Genomic DNA, 21,156 nt, shown 5'->3' on the forward strand with positions numbered 1-21,156 from the left:
CTAGCGTGAGGTAAAGATCCAAATCCACTTTTCTCTCCGAAGTGGTTTGGTCAGCACTACCTGCTTACCTATCCTTTCCCCAGTAATTTTTGAAGCCACTTTAAAAAAAATCAAGTATCTAATTCCCATAGTAGGTGAGCTAGATTCTGAGCTATCTATTCTGATCCTTCTGTTACTCCATCTATTATTTACTACTATGGCTTAGGGTGCAACTTATCTGTTGAATTCCCTCTTGGCAGTGTTTTCAGAATTCTTTGAAATTCAGTATTTCCAAATGAATATACTTTAGGATGTTTTTGCAATCTCCCACCAAGGCCTGCCGTAATACTACATGTAATTATATTGAAGTCAGAGGTTAATTTGGAGAAAATTGACATTTTCATAACATTATGACAGACTGTCCAATAATGTAATTTATATTTAAGCTTTGAAAGAAAATGACTTTCGAGTTTCCCACGCTTTTCCCACTACACTAACTTCCTACAAAAATCTTTAGTATGGCCGGGCGTGGTGGCTCACCCCTGTAGTTCCAGCACTTTGAGAGGCCAAGGAGGGGAGATCACCTGTGGTCGGGAGTTGAGACCAGCCTGACCAACATGGGGAAACCCCGTCTCTACTAAAAATACAGTTAGCTGGGCATGCTAGCGCATGCCTGTAATCATAGCTACTTGGGAGGCTGAGGCAGGAGAATCACTTGAACCCGGGAGGCGGAGATTGCAGAGAGCTGAGATCACGCCATTGCACTCCAACCTGGGCAACAAGAGCAAAACTCCGTCTCAAAAAAGAGGTTTTTGGCCGGGCATAGTGTCTTACACCTGTAATATCAGCACTTTGGGAGGCCAAGGTGGGAGAAGCACTTGCATCCAGGTGTTGGAGACCAGCCTCGACAAAATTGTGAGACCCCATCTCTAAAAAATAAAAACAAAACATTCCGGCATGGTGGTGCACACCTGTAGTCCCCATTGCTTGGGAGGCTGAGGTAGGAGGATCACTTGAGCCAGGGAGGTTGATGTTGCAGTGAGCTGTGATATGGTGTCATTGCGTTCACCCTGGGCAACACAGCAAGACCCTGTCTCTAAATGAATGAATGAAAGAATGGCTGAGTGCAGTAGCTTACATCTGTAATCCTAGCACTTTTGGAGGCCGAGGCAGGCAGATCACTTGAGGTCAGGAGTTGGAAACCAGCCTTGCCAACATTGTGAAACCCTGTCTTTACCAAAAATACAAAAATTATCCGGGTGTGGTGGCAGGCGCCTATAATCCCAGCTACTCAGGAGGCTGAAGAGGGAGAATCTCTCAAATCTGGGAGGCAGAGGTTGCAGTGAACTGAGATTGCACCACTGCACTCCAGCCTGGGCGACAGACTCCGTCTCAAGAAAAAAACAACAAAAAAATCCCATTGTTAGATTCCTAAGACAGGTTTAAAATCATAAATATGTATTAAATGTTGTCAAATCTGCCAAGTCCAGTTAATTTTGTATCAGACAGCACAGAAATCAGCAATGGGACTTGACTCAGATTTTGTCCCTACTTTCTGATCTACCAACATCAAGTTGTGAACTGAACAAAACAATGGATTGGAATGGCAGTACAGACTGGGCTTTTAAAAGTGGGTAAGTTGACCAGAAGTGTAAGTATTTACTTCACCTATAGGTCTCTGCATCGTATAAAGTAAGGTCTGTTGAATGTGACTTTGGCAATCTGAAGTCACTCTGCTGAATTGACTTACCGTTAGAAAATGCCTTCTTCAGCACAGATTTGTGACAAATTCATTTGCTGAGGAAATGCAACCCCATATCTGGAATATGGCTAAGTGGATTCATTTAGATCAAACAACCAAAAACAGACAAAAATAAAAACAAGGTATACCTTTTCCTTATATATCACAATTAACTTTTAAAAATAGCAAATTTTTGGAAGAGAATCACATGAATAGTTAAAAATGTTATAAACAGTTCGAAAAGAATCAATTGTATACATTGTTGAAAGTTGTTCATATTTTATTTTCTAATTTCAGTAGTTTGTATCTGATTTCTTTACATCATTCCATATGATGGGAAAGGACACCTCTAAGTCAGTTAGTACTTATTAGCTGTCATGAATCTATAGTAAAAGGGATCACTGAAGATTTAAGAATAAAATATTATCAGAGGTATCAATATTAGTAACTATAATCTTTCTCTAAAGAAATATAGAGCAGTTGGTATTTTGTAAAATATCTTCAAGCAAATGAGAGACTTCATCTGTTAGTCTTATACCGAATTAAATGAGGTTGGTAGCAATTTTAAATACTCTGTTGATATGAATGTACAAATATACATTCCACGTGTTCCTTCTATTGTACGAATCAAAGACTGCACGCAAAAGAAATGGGAAATACAGAATATAGAAGACATGCATCCTCTATCTTACATAGTACTGGATATCAAGTGAAAAGAGGCCGACACTGCTCTAAGTACATTACATGTATAAACATCTAAATTATCAATCCTCCCAATAACTCTGCATGACAGGTACTGTTTTCATCATCCCCATATTAGAGGTGAAGAACCTGAAGCTGAGACAAGCAGGAGAATGTGCCAGTGGTCACCTGCAGGTAGAAGGCCAAGTAAGGGTGGGGGCAAAGTCCCTTTGACCCCAGGATCCATGCTCTCCCCTCTCCAGTACATTGCCTCACAAGTACCTAGCAACTTTCAGGGCTGGGAGGGTGGAATAAGAGAGGACAAAGTCCAATACATCCTCCAAATTGCTCAGTTCACTCTATACCTGAGAGTCTAGCGTCTTTTCACATTTTGCTCTTTTCTGAATAGGAAGAAAAAAAGCAAAGATAAAAAGGATGGTAGTTTAGGGTAAACCAAAAACACAAAGCAGTGTGCAAAAGTTTATGGGAGTCCAAAGAGTATAAATAAAACTTACCCTTACTAAGTAGAATAAAAATAAGCATTTCATACCAATACAAATCATTTTCATCTTTAGGACAGTCAGGTAACATTAAAAAAACCTCGCTTTCATTCTGACACTTTAACTGTCAATCCAGTCAATTCCGGTTGTTGTTAAGTCTTTATACAATACAAGTAAAGTATAAATCTAGCTATTTTACTCAAAACATGCTTTTACCTATTTGATTACTCAGAGTTACTCTGAAATCAATAATGACAGCAGTTTATACCTATGAAAGATGTTACTGAACATCATAATCTAATATTTACATTAGATGAGATTAAGTTAAATTACAAGTCACGAAGAGTTTGTAAGCAAACATTTATAGCCATGATTCCACAGATGTGGTGAGTAAACCAACAGTCATTCCTCAATAAAATACAAGAATTTCCATCATGCAGAGTTTACAGGCTCAGTAAGAAGCGGTCTCTTTAGGGGCTAGATGCTTAAGAAATATTCAACAAACAATGAAATCTTGGCTTTTTTTTTTTTTTACACAAATGTTTGGTTTGGTTATTCAGCCGCATTAGTGATAAAACATATTCATATTCTAACTGCAAGTGGAATAAACATTGCATCAAAAATGCAACCCCATCAAAATCATTAGTAATAACTATTACTCCCTCTTAGCAGTAAGAACCATTATTCTTGGATTTCAAACGTTTTATTTTCTTTCTGTGCATAGCTTATAGCACTGTATTATAGGAATCAGTGTATAAGCAAAAAAAAATCAAAAATAAAACTGCTTGAAGACCATTTCCATTATTTATGATTAAATCAATGAAACGATACAATTTCCACATTAAATACAAATTAGAATTCCTCCAAGTAGTATTGCATATAAGCTACAACTTTACCCCAACTATTTTAATCACTGATTCGAGATTTACCTCAGCAAGAACAATCACCAGCACATACATGAACTGGGGTTATAGGTGAATTTTTAGAAACTCTCCAGACAAACCACATGTGTTAGAGGAGGTAAGTAGAAAAACTAATGTTTGAGCTGTGCTATTCCTACGAGGAACTATATCAAATATGCCAAGTTCAAACATTCTTAGTAAAATAATATGAAAGGACCTATACATACTGTAAATTTAGCAAAAACACTTTTATGTACAGAAGCCTAAATATCTTAGGAGGTTTAGAATACCGATGAAGACAATTGTTAATTCTTCAAGGCTGGTTTCTTATGAGGATGAGGATTAAAAACCAGCCCTTAGTCTCAGATGCATTCCACCTAGATGTGTTCAGGAACTCCACAGAATAAGAAATATAAACCATGAATATGTACTCTTAATTTCTATTCCTCAACTTAATGTTCTATAGTACCTCAGATCTTTAAATCCAGAGTTTGGTGTACACTTAGGAAATTATAGTAAGAGCAGATTAGAGAAGATTTGTTTGTTTTCCTTTTGAAGCCATGTGAAGGTTTATTGCCCTGTGTATTTTCATCACTGAAAAGTTCCCCGGTGACTAATAAAATAAAAGTGTCACAAGCTACATGATGGATCTCTTCTTTTAATGTTGCATACAATTTCAGTTTGGCTAGTGAGGGTTAACTAGCTCAGCCCTAGTTTCATTTTGAGTTGACCACTAAAAACTAAATAAGGAAGTTACCAGTAAAGCTAGCTCCCAATACAAGCAAAAAACAAAAACAGAAAACAAAACCAAAACCATTCACATAATAAAATATATCCTTAACACAAAATAAGGGTATAACATATTCTGCAGCACGACATTTTATTTTATTTCTCAGCTGTAGCTTTTCCATTCAGAAATTGGAGACCGTCTTTTCATTGAGTTGTTATTCCCTCCTCTTCCCTTAGTTTAGGGATATGTTGAAAAAGGCTTTTCAACAAGTTTTTTTTTTTTACAAGTTGCTATGAAATTAATTTATATATATCTTAAGTGTTTATAAAGCACTCAAAATTGTAGCTTACTTACATGTACATGACTTCTGAAAATAAAAATCACACTTCTAACATAATCTTTCTGCTCTGTAAAAATATTCTACATACATGCATATGATCAAAACAATTCTTTTCATGTTTGGCGTATTTCTTACACATAGTAAAAGAAAAGTCAACAATTATATCAGTACTTCCACTGTTACGATAACTGAGTGCCACCTAGTGTTCAATTTCTGCAACTACTAAGCTTACAAATTCAAAATTGCTATTAAAACCCAGGTTCTGAAACTGCATTTTGGAGATACTTTTTTTTTTTATGTTTATGGTGGCAAAATACGACTATGAAAAGAACACATGATATCAAAATCAGTATAAAAATAGCCACAGGCTACTTAAATATGACAAACAGACTTAATTTTTTTCTTCAAATGCAGATTTCTGCCTCCCTCAAATTTTATCAAAATCTCAAGGGAATATCTAGGTAATTGAAATATACACAATGACTCTATACAATCAAGAGGCCAGGGCTTAATCATATTCTGTGAGGACAAGGCAAATGATTTCTTCAAAACACCCATTTTCTTATTGGAAGTGGTAGGAAAAGCAGCAATGCATTTTTTTTTTAATTAGTAGACATGGTCTTCTATCCATAAGCTCCATTACATTAAAAGAACAAAGTGGGCTTAACATCTCACTTAAGATAATTCAGCATTATCAGTTTTTTAAAAAACAAGAAATACCTTAGAAACAAATCAGTCTGCTTTAACAAATTGCATTCATGCTAATGAAATTTTAATCTTCTTTGTCATGGTCAAAATCCAAATTGTAGGACAATCCAGAAAAGATGGAATGTAAAATGTTGAGTTCAATTTAGATCTGGAAGGGAAAAGAACATCAGATGAAAGGAAAAAGAATTCTTCTATTCCAACAGTCTACTCCATATATAAGGGAGACTTTCACCTCCTTAGGCTACCTGAGAAACAAATAGTTTGAAGAAGAAATTTCTATAATTCTGGCCTGCTATAAGTAAATCGTTTTGATCTCCTTTGTAATGTTACATGTTATGCAAAATATTCTTAATAAAGTTTACTGTCTCCTTCCTTTCCTTTAATGCTAGTAATTTGAGATTTTTGTATCTTGTGGATGGGAGGAGACACGGGAAGCATGATACCATCTCTTCAAGAACAGGACCAGTGTGATACTGACCTAATTCTCCTGAGTCAATCTGGCTACAGTTAAAACATCTATAAACCACCTGGAGAAATCTCTCAAAGAAGTAGGGTTCTCAGGTGACAGAGTCAACTTTTACAAAATGTTCAAGAGAACTCTTTAATAATCACTGTCCTTACTGTCTCTTTTCCAGCCAGCCAGCTGGGTCCAGTTCTGAGGAGGTGTTGGCCCAGATCCAGAAATTTTTACTGAGAAAATCTTGACCATGCCTAGATTCTCAACCCATTATCTTGGTGCATGCGGCTTTATATTCATGCATGTTCTCTGGTTAGGTTCCTTAATTTTTTTTTTTTTTTAAAGAGGCCTTCTACCCCTGCTCAGATGTCAAAATGTTTGGGTTGGCACTTAATCCACACGTCAGCTGCAAGTTCTTACCAAAAATAGAATTAATTCTATTGTCAAAATATTAGTAACAGTTTAGTCACAAGACTCCTCTTGGCTCAGGGTCTCCAAAATTAAGAAAATAACAGAACAATATGTTTATTTCTCACTTCCTATTTTTGTGTATGTGTTAAAATGTCTGTAACATTAGTAATTTAACTCAGGTGTGAGTATTCTTGGTCAGGAACAACTGCTCTAGATATTCTGAAATTCCATCTTTGCATCAAATTTAACGTTATTATGTTATTTATTTAGAGACAAGGTCTGGCTATGTTGCCCAGGCTAGTCTTGAGCTCCTGGGCTCAGGTGATCCTCCCATCAGCCTCCTGAGTAGATGGGACTATGGGTGCATACCACCACATCTGACTTATTATTGTTTTTGGGTTGAAATACACAGGTGGTTTCTGAACCACATTTTAGTTAAAGAGGTCTGAAAAGAGCCCAAAACAGATTTAAGAGTAACACCCCAATCACTAAATAAATTTATACTGCCAAAAGAATAAGTTTGAATTTCATTCAAATACAGTAACAGCAGAAGTGTAGTAAAGCATTTACACTTATGGGCATTACTACTTTATTATTAGGATAGACAATCCATTTTCCTCAAAATAAACATACCAACTGCCCAAGAGTTTGCCAACAGTACACATCCAACAGCTAAAAATACCATAATTGGCAATAGGCTTCCATTTTGACAAGGCTTTCAGTGTATGTTGTAATTCCAATCTTCATATCAAGCTGATTCAAACAAGATTCTTTCAACACACTAATATTTCAATTAAAAAGGCATGTATGTTCCTTTGATAAGATCTATTTTTCAACTGTCCACTAAATTTTTTAATAGCTATCTCTTTAGAGACTCATAATTAGACAAATCATGCTTACAGTGGCTGGCGTCAATATTGCCAATGCAAACACCGACCTTTTTAGGAAGAGAAATTGAAGAGGGTTGTAAGAATTCTCAAAATAGGGCCAGGCGTGGTGGCTCACGCCTGTAATCCCAGCACTTTGGGAGGCCAAGGAGGGCAGATCTCCTGAGGTCAGGAGTTCGAGACCAGTCTGGCCAACATGGTGAAACCTCATCTCTACTAAAAGTACAAATATTAGCCAGGTGTGGTGGCACGCGCCTGTAGTCCCAGCTATTCGGGAGGCTGAGGCAGGAGAATGGCTTGAACCCAGAAGGCAGAGGTTGCAGTGAGCTGAGATTGTACCACTGCACTCCAGCCTGGGTGACAGAATGAAACTCCATCTCAAAAAAAAAAAAAGAATTCTCAAAATAAACAGTTTGACTAGGTGTCTTCTACATAATACTATTTAATTCAGACAATTCTCAAAATATACCCTTATTTATGTTAGGGGAAAGTTGGTTTCTCCATGGATAATAACAAAAATTGGAAAACACAAGGTACATCTACTTACATCATCAATATCTTCATCATCATCTCCGATGTCATCGAACTGAATTTCATCATCATCTCCAGGACCAAATGTATCAGTTTCATTGATTTTAGCTAAGGACACAGTAAGAAATACACTGGTAAGTCAGCACTGTAATTTAATCAAAGTTTCATCATAAGAAAAGCATTCCTAACTTTTATATAACACAATTACTATGAAGAATATTATATGAAGCAAAATTCCCTGTAGTGTCACTGCTATGTCAAGATGGGAGTATCTGTGTTACCATTTTCTTTTGTTTGCAAAGGTATTTTCAGTAAGGAAGGCTCTAATTACACTAATTCTGAAGCTATTATAACTTCCAGGTATACTTCTCAAAAGGTTTGAGCACATGGTAACAACGTATTTCCTTAAGAATAGCTGGTTCACTAATCATCAGATAGACTCATCAATGAGAAAGATCTGGTCAAATCATGATTATCCCTAAAGAAATGAAAATGAACCAGTAAGCGCTAGTCTTATTCCTAGATACATTAACATTTATTAGATCAGAAATGCTAAGTAATTTCAGCAGGACTTTCATGCTTAAGTAAAATTAATACTTTCGTGCTTAAGTAAAACATAATAAAATTAAGTTTTTTCATAATAAGATACAACAGAGCCAAAAACAGTAACTGCCAAGTGAAAATGCAGGCCTACAAAATAGTATGTCAAGTACATTTCTTGTTTGATGAGGTTGTAAGGGACTTATTTTTAGGTTTTCTGCTTTAAGAATTCATTACTTTTGTATTTGGAAGGGTGAAAACCAAGAATGCTGCTTTTAAAAAATCCTACGGGATACTGTTACACAACGATAAAATGAAAATAGAACTTTTTACCCCGTCTCTACTAAAAATACAAAATTAGCTGGGCATGGTGGTGCATGCCTGTAATCCCAGCTGCTTCGGAGGCTGAGAATTGCTTGAACCGGGGAGGCAGAGGTTGCAGTGAGCCAAGATTGCACCACTGCACTCCAGCCTGGGCAACCGAGTGAGACTCCATTTCAAAACAAACAAATAAACAAACAAACAAACAAAATCAGTAATAGTACCTAATTATGTGCCCTTGCTTCATGTTTTTGTTTTTGTTTTTAATTTTTTTTCAGACAAGGTCTTGCTTTGTCACTGAGGCTCGAGTACAGTGGCATGATCACAGGTCACTGCATCCTCGAACTCCTGGACTCAAGCAGTCCTCCCGTCTTGGCCTCCCAAGTAGCTGAGACTTACAGGCATGTGCCACCACGCCTGGCTGACGTGCACTTCATGTTTAACCCATATGAGCACTGACAGTCTCTCAAGAAAGGAATTTTAAAATAGATACTATAACAAAATTATTCCTTTAGTTAGCATTATGTGGAACTCCAAAGCTTACAGAATATAACTCCTCACTATATTTATTGGGAACAGAATTCCAGTAATTTCTTTCTTAAAATATCTAGTATTATGAAGCATAAGCAGGCATACTTAAAACTAAAAATGTAAGCACTAAAGTAAATAAGCAAAATCCACAGTTCCTTCACCTAAACAGCAACAGATAACCTAAATACCATATGACAAGTTAATACAGTAACTCAGACATTACCATGCTCTGGAAGCTCGCCGTATGCCTTCAGACTTCTAGCTTCATCTGCATTGTATTTTAAAATCACATCAGCTTTGTTATCCTTAAATAGAGACAAATAACTTTAAAAACTGATCATGACGAAATATTATCAGTTATTTCATAAATTCTCATATTGAATAAACAATCAAATCTCACCATTTTATTATAAATCTCCTTTTAAATTTTAAAGCTTTCTCATACCCTCTGAAAAAGATCCTTGGGTTTAACCCAGGAGGAAGTTTATGTACATGGCTGAATGATTATTAACAGGCTTGGGAAATATATTTAAAGATCTCACTTAATAAGAGCAGAACTGTGAAGACCCCATATTTTAGATTATTTAATATTACCCTTTGATTAGAAGTCTTTTGAAGTACAAAAGGTCCCTGGGACAATAATTTGCAGGGTGATCAAACACTGCAATTCCAAAACTGAGACTGAACTGAGACTGGTACAATGACCTAAGCAAATTATACCTTTCTGCATTATCTGTGCTTCTTTGGCTATGTATCATCACAATCTCCTGTGGAGTTTTTGTATCTTCTGAAGATAGATTAGCAGATGTGAAGAGAAGCCCAAGATTTAGTATTGTGAGAAGTTCTTTGCTATTTCTGATGCAAAAGTCCCACTGAGAAATACTGTCTTAGAATGTTCTACTTCCCTATTTGAAAATAATTTAACTCAGTTAAGGGAGAAAATTGATTGCTTCAACTTCAAGGACAGTGTGATTCAGATCAGTACTTCTTAAAATGTAAAGTGTATAGAAGCCCATGGAGATCTTATTAAAATGCATGCTCTGACTGAAGAGTCAAAGAATGTGTATTTCTAACAAGCTTCCAGAAGATGCTATTGAGCCAAAGACCACGCCGTAAGTGGGAGGGGCACGGAAGGATCACGAAAAATTTCAAATCAGAAGTTGGTCCTGGCTGTTACTTTACAGTTAAAATGTTACTCATTTCGGACCCTTGGTGTCCTTATCTATCGAACAGGAAATTACTTATTCCTATTCCTGGGGTTATTGTTAGATCATAAGAAAAAAAGGGACATTAAAATGGTATGAATTTAAAGCAAGCTTTCTCACCTCAGCGCTACGGATTATTGTGAGGTGGACTGTTCTCTGTTATGGGATGCTGTCCTGTGCCCACCTCAGCCTCTATTTACTACACGCTAGCAGCACTGCACCCATCCCCCAGTTGTGACAACCAGAAGTCTCCAGACACTGCCAATGTCCCCTGGAGGGCAAAATTGCCCACGGTTGAGAAACAATGGTTTAAAGTGAAGATTTAAATTATTTATTCTGGATTAAAAAAAAAAAATCAAAGCATGCTCAAGGCTATACAAATAGAGACAGTATCACACAGGGATGATTTCCAATAGGTGGATGTCAAATGGATTTCACAGACCCACAATGAGTCTACAGAGTCAAGGGTTACGATCATGAAAGGCAATCACCATTTTCTTTCTTTCCCAAGTGCTCCTCTATATTTATAGCACATACCTATGTCGTGATGTGTATTATAATTACTTGTGTGCTTAATTCTCTCCACTACCAGGCTATGAGCCTTTTGTGGGATGGGAACTTAACTCATTCAGCTGTATCCTCTAGAATAATGGCTCCCAGATTTTGATTTAAACATAATCCCTGGGATACCTAGCACAATGCCTAAAATGAAACTGGCTCTTAAGAAATGGCTCATCAAATTCAAGCCAGTAAAATATGAAAAATTTACATGTAATTTTTACCTGGTAGTCTCGGAGACCGACCAATATAATGTCCGAGGTATTTATCCAAACCTACAAAAGAAAAGTCACTGCCCGTCATATTTCAAATAACGAAGAATCAAGAAATTCCAGAGTAACAATCAATTAGTTTAGAAATTAAAAGATTTTAGGCCGGGAGTGGTGGCTCACGCCTGTAATCCCAGGATTCTGGGAGGCCAAGGTGGGCGGATCACCTGAGGTCAGGAGTTCGAGACCAGCCTGGCCAACATGGCAAAAACCCATCTCTATTAAAAACTACAAAAATTAGCTGGGCGTGGTGGCAGGCACCTGTAATCCCAGCTACTCGGGAGGCTGAGGCTGGAGAATCGCTTGAACCCGGGAGACGGAGGTTGCAGGGAGCCAAGACTGCACCACTGCATTCCAGCCTGGGCAACACAGTGAGACTCCGTTTCAAAAAAATAAACTTCTTTAAAAGAAAAAAAAAAAAAAAGGAAATTAAAAGATTTTAGTTTGGGCTAGCTCACACCTATAATCCCAGCACCTTGGGAGGCTGAATCTGGCAGATCACTTGAGGTCAGGAGTTCAAGACCAGCCTGGCCAAAATGGTAAAACCTTGTCTTTACTAAAAATACAAAAATTAGCCAGGCGTGGTGGTGCATGCCTATAATCCCAGCTACTCAGGAGGCTGAGGCCAGAGAAACACTTGAACCTGGGAGGCGGAGGTTGCACTGAGCCAAGATTACGCCACTGTACTTCAGTCTGGATGACAGAGCGAGACTCTGTCTCAAAAAAAAAAAAAAAAGAAAGACCCCCATATCAAATTTAAAAAAATACAAAATCAGAGTTGGGACTTTTAGTCAACCTGATTAATAAATCTGCCTGAATAACTACTGTGATGGTGAATTAATCATTACTTTCCAAGGCAGTCCATTCACGATGACATTCAGGAAATGCAACATTAATACAATGCTTATGTAATATAACTCATATTCAAATTTTCTTAATGTACATTTCACAGCTATATGTCCAATTCCTAAACCAGAATCCAAACAAGGGCCACCTACTACATTTAACTGTCAGGTCTCTTTAAGTCTCCTTGAAACTAGAATAGTGCCCCAACTTTTTTTTTTTTAAACTTTCATGACAGTAACATTTCATTAAGAGCTGGGCCATCTGGCTAGGTACAGTGGCTCATGCCTATAATCCCAGCATTTTGGGAGGCCAAGACGGGCTGACTGCTTGAGCTCAGGAGTTCGAAACCAGCCTAAGCAACATGGAGAAACCCCATCTCTACAAAAAATACAGAAATTCGCCAGGCATGGTGGCACAGGCCTGTAGTCCCTGCTACATGGGAGGCTGAAGTGGGAGGATCACTTGAACCAAGGAGGGTGAAGCTACAGTGAGCCCAGATCATGCCACTACACTACAGGCTGGGTGATAAAGTAAGACCCTGTGTCAAAAAAAAAAAAAAGACAAGGAGAAAAAAAGCTGGGCCTTTTGTTTCTGCAGAATGTCTCTCAATTTGGACTTTTTGGGCAGGAATACAACGTAAGTGATACAAATGATTCTTTAACATTAGAATCTGTATAAAATTACCATTACAGACCTTGTTATTTGCCTTATAGGTAAATCACTGTTTACCTAGGTAAGTCTTTTGGGAATTTCCAAAAATGAAGTCCATGGACAGTTAAAAACTGTTAGAGGGATTTTCCCCCTTAACCAATTTTATATTAAAGTAAAACAAATCACACCTACCTTTTTTCTCAATTTTCCTCTGATGTGACATAACCTCTTTACACCATCAAAACACATTGCTTCTAGCCGTCCATTTCCCAACATTTTGATTACCTGAGCATACTCTAGCGGGGAGAAAGGAAAAGGGTATGGAATATTGTTCAACTTTTGATAACAGCAACTTAAAGTCCACATAAAACTGTCAAGAGAATAAAGTTGCACCAGTTGGGAATAAATACATATATTAAAAATATAAACAAACATAAGGGAGTGATAAATATCAAGTTAGTTAATGGCAGAGCTAGAACCAAGACTCTATAATGCCATTTCTTTCTTTCTTCTTTTTCCTGAGCTCAGGTCAAGTGTAGAAACCTTCACAGTTACAAAGGTCAGTAGTAAAACCTTTACATCATTGCCCAGAAATGATTAGGCTTTCATGGACATACATACGCACCCCCTCACCCCCAATCTCATTCATTCCTACAACTGCTACCTTTATAAACACATGTGGGTGCACACACACACACCAGACATATGCCCTTATTGTTTTACATTGTTTTCTAGTTTTGCTTCTCAGAACTGTAGAGATCATGCATCAGGTAGACTAGAAAACCTTCTGAAGTTCAGATTTGGCTAGTTTCATCACTGATCCACTTCAGTAAAAGCAGATCTCAGAGAATGTAATGCATTTCTATAACATACGGTCTCTGCTATTAGACATGTTTTAATTATCAACTCATTCTGAATAAGTAGATTAACTACCCCACTTTTAGCTCTCCTTTACGTCAGTACCTTTAGGAGCAATTCTCATATAATTTTTAGTTCATTTAGCAAACAAAAACAAACTTCAAACAATGTCTTTTTTGAATTAGAATATGACTAACCCCCAGAGAGGATGTCCATTAATTTGTAAATATACTGAGACTTCACTTTGAAAGGCTCAGTAGTGGGGTTGACTTGTGGAAGTGAATTACTCAGACTACAGTGAGCCCAGCACCCACCTACCACCTCAACATGGTTGGTCAACTCAAAGGCAGCCTTTCTTCCGAAGTGAGAGAAGTTGTAGTAATAAAACAGTGTCTGCCCAAGTCAAGTCAGCTGCTATTTTAGAGGCAAGGATGACCAAGGCTAAGAAACAAAAGGATTTTTAGCCAGAAAATGTATCTCGTGTTTACTGGTTTATATGTATGGCATAATAAATCCACCCAAAGTTCTATTAAAAGCTAAAGTACTGGAAATGATTGGAATACCTGACAAAATATGAATTTGGAGTATATACTAGATATTATATCAATGTCAAATTACCTGAGTGTGATAATTCTCTTCTAGTTATATAAGAAAATATATTTGCTCTCAGGAGATACATGATCAAGTAAAGGAAAAGTAACATGATGTCTCTAAATTTCAAAAGGTCCTCAAGAAATCCTACATATGGGGCTGGGTACGGTGGCTCACGCCTGTAATCCCAGCACTTTGGGAGACCAAGACAGGTGGATCATGAGGTCAGGAGATCAAGACCATCCTGGCTAACACAGTGAAACTCCGTCTTTACTAAAAATACAAAAAAAATAGCTGGGCATGGCAGCGGGCGCCTGTAGTCTCAGCTACTCGGGAGGCTGAGGCAGGAGAATGGCGTGAACCCGGGAGGCGGAGCTTGTAGTGAGCCAAGATCGCACCACTGCACTCCAGCCTGGGTGACAGAGCGAGACTACACCTCAAAAAAAAAAAAAAAAAAAAAAAAAAAAGGAATCCTACATATATATGTACATATATATTTCTTTATATGTGTGCGTACATATGAGGGATTTAAGGGAGTTTGTTGCACTAATACTGCAACTTTCTGTAGGTTTGAAATGACTCGAAATAAAAGTAACAGGAAAGGGCAAACGATCCAGTTAGGGTTTATTTGACTGGTGCTATGTATCCTGGTCTGGCACTTACAAAATTCTTCAGTCTAATAAGGTCAGTTAACTGTTCAGTTTCATTTTATTGTAGTTTATGAAGTTACATGCTAATGGCACCGGAGAATGGAGAGGTCTATAAGGGCCTCAGGCTCATCCTTCAAATGTCCATGGTCTACTCAACATATTATGCACACCATTCACTATCAAAAATGCTAATCATAGAACTGTCAACTAAATCATAGAACTGTCAACCATAGCTTTTGAGGCTCAATTCCCTCTGAACTATACGACACATTCTTAGTTCCCAGTACTTTGGGAGGTCATGGTGGGAGAATCACTTGAGCCCAGGAGTTCGAGAACAGCCTGGGTGACATATGAAGACCTCCTCTCTATTAAAAAAAAAAAATTTTTTTTTTGTTGAGACGGAGTCTCCCTCTGGCACCCAGGCTGGAGTGCAGTGGTGCGATCTTGGCTCACTGCAACCTCCGCCTCCCAGGTTCAAACAATTCTCCTGCCTCAGAATCCTGAGTAGCTGGGATTACAGGCATGCACCACCACGCCCAGTTAATTTTGTATTTTTAGTAGAGACGGGGTTTCATCATGTTGGTCAGGCTGGTCGCGAACTCCTGACCTCGTGATCTGCCCGCCTCGGCCTCCCAAAGTGCTGGGATTACAGGCACGAACCACCGCGCCCAGCCTAAAAAAATTTTTTAAATTAGCCAGACATGGTGGTATGTGCCTGTAGTTCCGAATACTCGGGAGGCTGAATGAAAGCACTGCTTCGGCTCAGGGTCATGGCTGCAGTGAGCTGTAATCGTGCCACCGCACTTCACCCTGGGCAACGGGCAAGACCCTGTCTCAAAAAAGTAAAGTCCCCAGCTAAAAAAGAAAGGATGTTATTTTAAAAAGCGTAATTTATGAAAACACTTACCCTGACCATCCTCTTTGAACACCAGTTCTCTTTTTTCAGATTCATTCTCATTCTTACCTCTGCGTCTATTTTTACCTCCTTTACCTGATGGTTTAAAAAAAAGGACGTAAATGACATTAATTATCCATAAAACATATGAAATAAAATGAAATTAAGGCTTATAAAACCATTTTTTAAAAGATCACTTAAATTTAAAAATTCACCTATTTCAGCTACTCAATCATATTAAATTTACAATCTCCAATCCCAACATTAACACATTATCACCTCCCTACCCTTCTTGGAATTTCCTTTGGGGATTTTTCTGACATAAAATACACATAAATAGCAGATATTATACTAAAAAATATAGAAAAACATTTCACTTTGGCATCCATCCTTTTGAAATAAAAATGCAATTCTATATATATTCTTCTAAGCGGAAATCTTGGATGCCTTCTAAAGCCAGGCCCTATGCAAGGAACCCAATACTTTGTGGTTTTTTTTTTTTTTTTTTTTTTTTTTTTGAGACGGAGTCTCACTCTGTCGCCCAGGCTGGAGTGCAGTGGTGCGATCTGGGCTCACTGCAAGCTCCGCCTCCTGGGTTTACGCCATTCTCCTGCCTCAGCCTCCCGAGTAGCTGGGACTACAGGTGCCCGCCACCTCGCCCGGCTAGTTTTTTGTATTTTTAGTAGAGACGGGGTTTCACCGTGTTAGCCAGGATGGTCTCGATCTCCTGACCTCGTGATCCGCCCGCCTCGGCCTCCCAAAGTGCTGGGATTACAGGCTTGAGCCACCGCGCCCGGCCTGGAACACGATACTTTGAAAATTAAGTGAAGACAGTGTCTGGACAGAGAACTATGGTTTTCAAACTTTTAGTAGCAGAGGACCATAAACATCGAAATCTCACTGGGTGCAGTGGTGTGCGCCTAGGGTCTCAGCTACTCAGGGGGCTCAGGTGGGAGGATCACTTGAGCAAGCCCAGGAGGTTCCAGGCTAGCCTGGGCAACATAGAGAGACACTGTCTCTTAAAAAATATCCGTTCGGTACCCAATTTTTTTTTATAATGCTGGTCCCTACTCAACATCCCTGTTTCTATTATATAACCCCAGTGAGCATGCTCTTAACCACTATGCAATAATTCTGCCCATTTACTTGTCACAATCACCCGATGAGGTCATAACATTCATTTATTCCCAGTTTACCCATGAGTTCCCTGAAGCTCAGAGAAGTTCAGTAACTCACCTGGCTTCAGTGAGTGAATCAGCTCACTGATGGCAGTCAGTAAGCTGGGGTGACCAGAGTCACAATGTTTTTTTGTCCCTAGCCGCCACATTAGGTTACCTGTCCACAGCATTTTGCTCCCATTCCAGAAAGGAAACCACATTGGCAGCCATTTCCAAAAGGCAGGAAAAAGGCTGTAAGTGGTAATGACACTAAGAGACTCATGGGAAGAGCTTGGAAGCAGCCAAAAGTTCATAACCCAAATGGAATCTTTTTTTTTTTTTTTAAGACGGAGTCTCGCTGTGTCTCCCAGGCTGGAGTGCAGTGGCATGATCTCGGCTCACTGCAAGCTCCGCCTTCCGGGTTCACGCCATTCTCCCGCCTCAGCCTCCCAAGTAGCTGAGACTACAGGCGCCCGCCACCACGCCCGGCTAGTTTTTTGTATTTTTAGTAGAGACGGGGTTTCACCATGTTAGCCAGGATAGTCTCGATCTCCTGACCTCGTGATCCACCCGCCTCGGCCTCCCAAAGTGCTGGGATTACAGGCTTGAGCCACCGCACCCGGCCCCAAATGGAATCGTTAATGTGCACCTGATCACTGCAAAGACCTCTAACTTCTTGAATCAAGTCCACTTACTCTCTCCTGGGGCAGTCTCACATTGCTCTGTGCTATTTTAGGGGGGCCTCTACAATTTCCTGACCCGCTCAGAGTCCTTAGAATTCAGTATCTGAGGCATTCTTAGGGAACACTGAAACTAATTTCCTAGAAAGAGAAAAGTATGAAGCCATTAATCATGCCAGATCTGCAAAACAGAGTGCAAGCTCCTTTAGGGCAAGATCATACCTGCTCTGTTTCCTGAGTTATATACCTGAGTTCACTAATTCTTCAAATGAATTGGTCAAGAATAGTCCATACATTCCTAACGGAGTGGTGAGTTAAAAATCATAGGCAGTAACTTCTTCAAAGTGTGGGAGCACTATACCCTAAATGCTTATGAGTGGGCCAAATGATACCCCTTTTCCTGATTTGAGGATGGGTTTCTAAGAATTTCTAGAATAAGTTGATATGAATCAATCCAAAGCAAAAGTCACTTAACACATAGTATGTGGCAAATTTTACCCTTACTTGTGTAACCACAGCTTATATTCACAGGGCTTCTGGATTTTCCAATGCAGAAAAACAGAACAATAAATGACTTTATTTCTACATTAGTAAAACCTATCTCAAAAAATTCAGGGGTCATGAAAAGTACCATTCCTCTAAGTAAGATAACTAAGAACTGATTGGTTTCAAGACAGTACAGGAATGATAAACACCAAACTCAGCCTGGTGATAACCTCCAAAAAGAGAGTAAAAGGTGATTAGGGCTTTACCTCAATTTGCGTTGTAATTCTTAAATTCAGAGTTTCCAGGTTCTGAGAAACCCCTGGGTTCCCAGGTCCATTATGTTAGCTGTATTTTTTGTATGCCTCAAATATTATTTAAGAAACCATTCATTACTTGTCAACTTACCAGAATTAACCATACCCTGATCATTCCCCTTTGTATTTTATTGCCATGTAATGGGATGTTCTTTAAATTCTCTGTTGAATGAATGAGACTAGGTCTGAGTGTACAACAATTAAAGTGACATCAACATTCTTTAAACCAGAGTTGTTTTGGAGAAATTCCCAGAGAGGCTCTTTCTTAAGACATGAGGCTAGGGAACTAGATGTGATTTAGTGTAGAAGTCCTATCCCCTTGGAACCAAAGCAGAACCTATTATTCACCTAAGGGTGGAGTTGACAGGAGGAAGGTGACTTAAACCAACAAATATTTATTGAGCATCTACTAAGTGGCAAGTGCTAGCAATCGAATGTGATTAAGACAGATACTATTCCTGCCTTTTAGAGCTTACAGCCTGGTGGAAGAATTGAAAATCTTATTACTAGAAATAAAGATGAGAATAAGATGGAAGTGATCCCCTTACCATCTCAGAGAGAATAAAGGATTATACAGAAGAAAACCTAAGACTTAAAAAATTTTTTGTTTATAACTCGATCTTTTCCAAAATAATGAGCAGTGAAAATCCTTGCTACAAAAAGTTTGATCTCTGAGGGCAGCAAGGTGGAGAGCCCCCGAGAGGACTGCACCAACTTGTGCACAGAACACCCTGACCAAGTACCCTAAGGGATAAAGTAACAAGTGACAGCTACAAAGACGAAATGTGGTAGAATTCCTGGAGCCAGCTGTCAAGTAGAAAAGAGAGCAGAAGTAGGCCTGTGTCAGGGAAAGATTTCCTAAGAATGAATAATCAAAGGAGACTACTTATGGACTATGAAGTATGCTCCTCTCCTGTAGGAAAATACAATATTTTCCCTATATTTACTTGCACAATTTTCTTCAACAAGTTATAAGGCTATTAAAAATGACAGGAACACTGTAAATCTATAAAAGTAATTTATTTAGAAGTGTTACGCCTTTTTTTTTTTTTTTTTTTTTAAGATTAGGCCTTTCGTTTTGGAAATCCCAAATAAAGTTATCCTCAAGTCTGATCATTTGTGAATCCTTAGCCTCAGAATGGAGAAAACTTAAATTAGGTCTTTATTCTCACAACATATGCATGATCTGAAGCAAAAGTAGAAAACTTGGCTAAATATGGAATAAGTCTTCAGCAAACAAACATAAGCTATATCCTGTAAAGGGATGGAGAGAGTAAATCTCTAGAAGTGAGCCTTAGAAATGCATCAAGGTTTCACCCACTGTTCACAAGGGACAACGAGTAGCCTCAACAATACTGAACTGTCCATAAAGAGACCCATGCAGGAGTACCTGGTGCTCACGAACGCGGACAGCACTCTTTTAAAGTTCAGAACGGCTTCCAGGGATTAACCCCTCATGCCCGGGAAGGCCAGATGGGCCTATCTACTAAGCCTAGGCCGCCCGGTGTAGGGTTCCCGCCACCATCGCCACCGAGCCGCGGTCAGTCTGGCGCGAATCAGGAGCAAAAGCCCATTCTCCCGCAGGAGGCCCTACAAAAATGGCGTCGGCTCCACCCCAATGTGGCCAAACTGGGCAACAGGAGTTTACTTCCCAGCTCCTCTCCCGAGCTCAGAGTCGCGTGTGGGACGCCCAGCCGCGGGCAGGTAGGGTGGGAAGGAAAAAGGGTCACTGCGACCTGGGTGACCTGCAATCTACGGGCAGGACCTGGGAAACTCAGCCGAGGAGGGCCGTGGTCCGGGGGTCCGGGCGGCATTACCTTTATTCTTGGGCATGGCGGTGGCGGCGACCTCGCGGGGTCTCTGACTTCTTTCCGGGTAACGGCGACCGAGGCGGTTGCTGCTCCGAGGGGCGACACGAGGGAGCGCGCGGGACCAAGGAGGTGCTGGAGGCTAGGCAGCGTGCGCGAGAGAGGATCGCAACCGAGCTCTTCAGAGATCCGCCAGCGTCCACGCTCGGCGGCAGCAAATGGCGTCGCGACTGCTTGCGTCGCTTTTCCCCGCCTCCCGTCGCCGGCTGGGCCCGCCCCCTAGGCTTTATGGCGCAGGCGTGGCCGACTGACCCCCATTGTTAGGGCCGAGGCAGACGCGTTCTGGGAGGGTGCGCAGCAAGCCGGAGAGGACGCGAGGGGCAGGGCCGCAAGCAGGGAAAAGGCGGAGTCAGGGAGGGCGGGGGAGAACCTCTGCGTCATAGAAAAGGGCGGTTTGAGGTGGCGCTCGCTGCTGGTTAAAGCCAGACCTCTGCTGCTTTGTAGCAAACGCGGGTCTCCCAGTTTGACAAGTGGTTGACTTGTTAACCTCATGGTTAGCTCAGTTTTTAAAATATATATTTTTTTAATTTTAATTTTATTTTTTGAGACGGAGTCTTGCTCTGGAGTCGCCCAGGCTGGAGTGCAGTGGCGCGATCTTGGCTCACTGCAACCTCTGCCGCCCGGGTTCAAGCGATTTCCTGCCTCAGCCTCCGGAGTAGCTGGGATTACAGGCACGTGCCATCACGCCCGGCTAATTTTTGTGTTTTTAGTAGAGACGGGGTTTCAGCATCTTGGCTAGGCTGGTCTTGAACTGCTGACCTCGTGATCCACCCGTCTCGGCCTCCCAAAGTGGCCTCCCAAAGCCACCGCGCCCGGCCAATGTTTTAATTTTTTTATTAAGACGGAGTCTTGCTCTATCGCCCAGGCTG

At 39.9% G+C, this 21,156-nt stretch overlaps 1 protein-coding gene and 2 non-coding genes across 3 annotated transcripts; all 3 read right to left on the reverse strand.

Moving 5' to 3' along the window:
- Positions 1–1,982: 1,982 nt before the first annotated feature.
- On the reverse strand, positions 1,983–20,459 carry EIF1AX (eukaryotic translation initiation factor 1A X-linked). Its single transcript, XM_005593146.5, has 7 exons — positions 20,237–20,459; positions 15,795–15,878; positions 12,981–13,084; positions 11,247–11,297; positions 9,483–9,564; positions 7,884–7,975; positions 1,983–5,729 (listed from the first exon to the last, which is right to left on the reverse strand). Exons 1-7 carry the CDS (start codon positions 20,250–20,252, stop codon positions 5,724–5,726), a joined length of 435 nt encoding a protein of 144 aa, XP_005593203.1. The 5' UTR covers positions 20,253–20,459; the 3' UTR covers positions 1,983–5,723.
- On the reverse strand, positions 13,308–13,377 carry LOC123571497 (small nucleolar RNA U2-30). The gene has a single exon (XR_006695652.1). It is a non-coding gene; the product is annotated as a small nucleolar RNA U2-30 (small nucleolar RNA).
- Positions 13,531–13,610, reverse strand: LOC123571498 (small nucleolar RNA U2-19). Its single transcript, XR_006695653.1, has one exon. It is a non-coding gene; the product is annotated as a small nucleolar RNA U2-19 (small nucleolar RNA).
- Positions 20,460–21,156: the final 697 nt, after the last annotated feature.

This window comes from Macaca fascicularis, chromosome X, assembly GCF_037993035.2.
Source record: "Macaca fascicularis isolate 582-1 chromosome X, T2T-MFA8v1.1".
Classification (NCBI taxonomy): domain Eukaryota; kingdom Metazoa; phylum Chordata; class Mammalia; order Primates; family Cercopithecidae; genus Macaca; species Macaca fascicularis.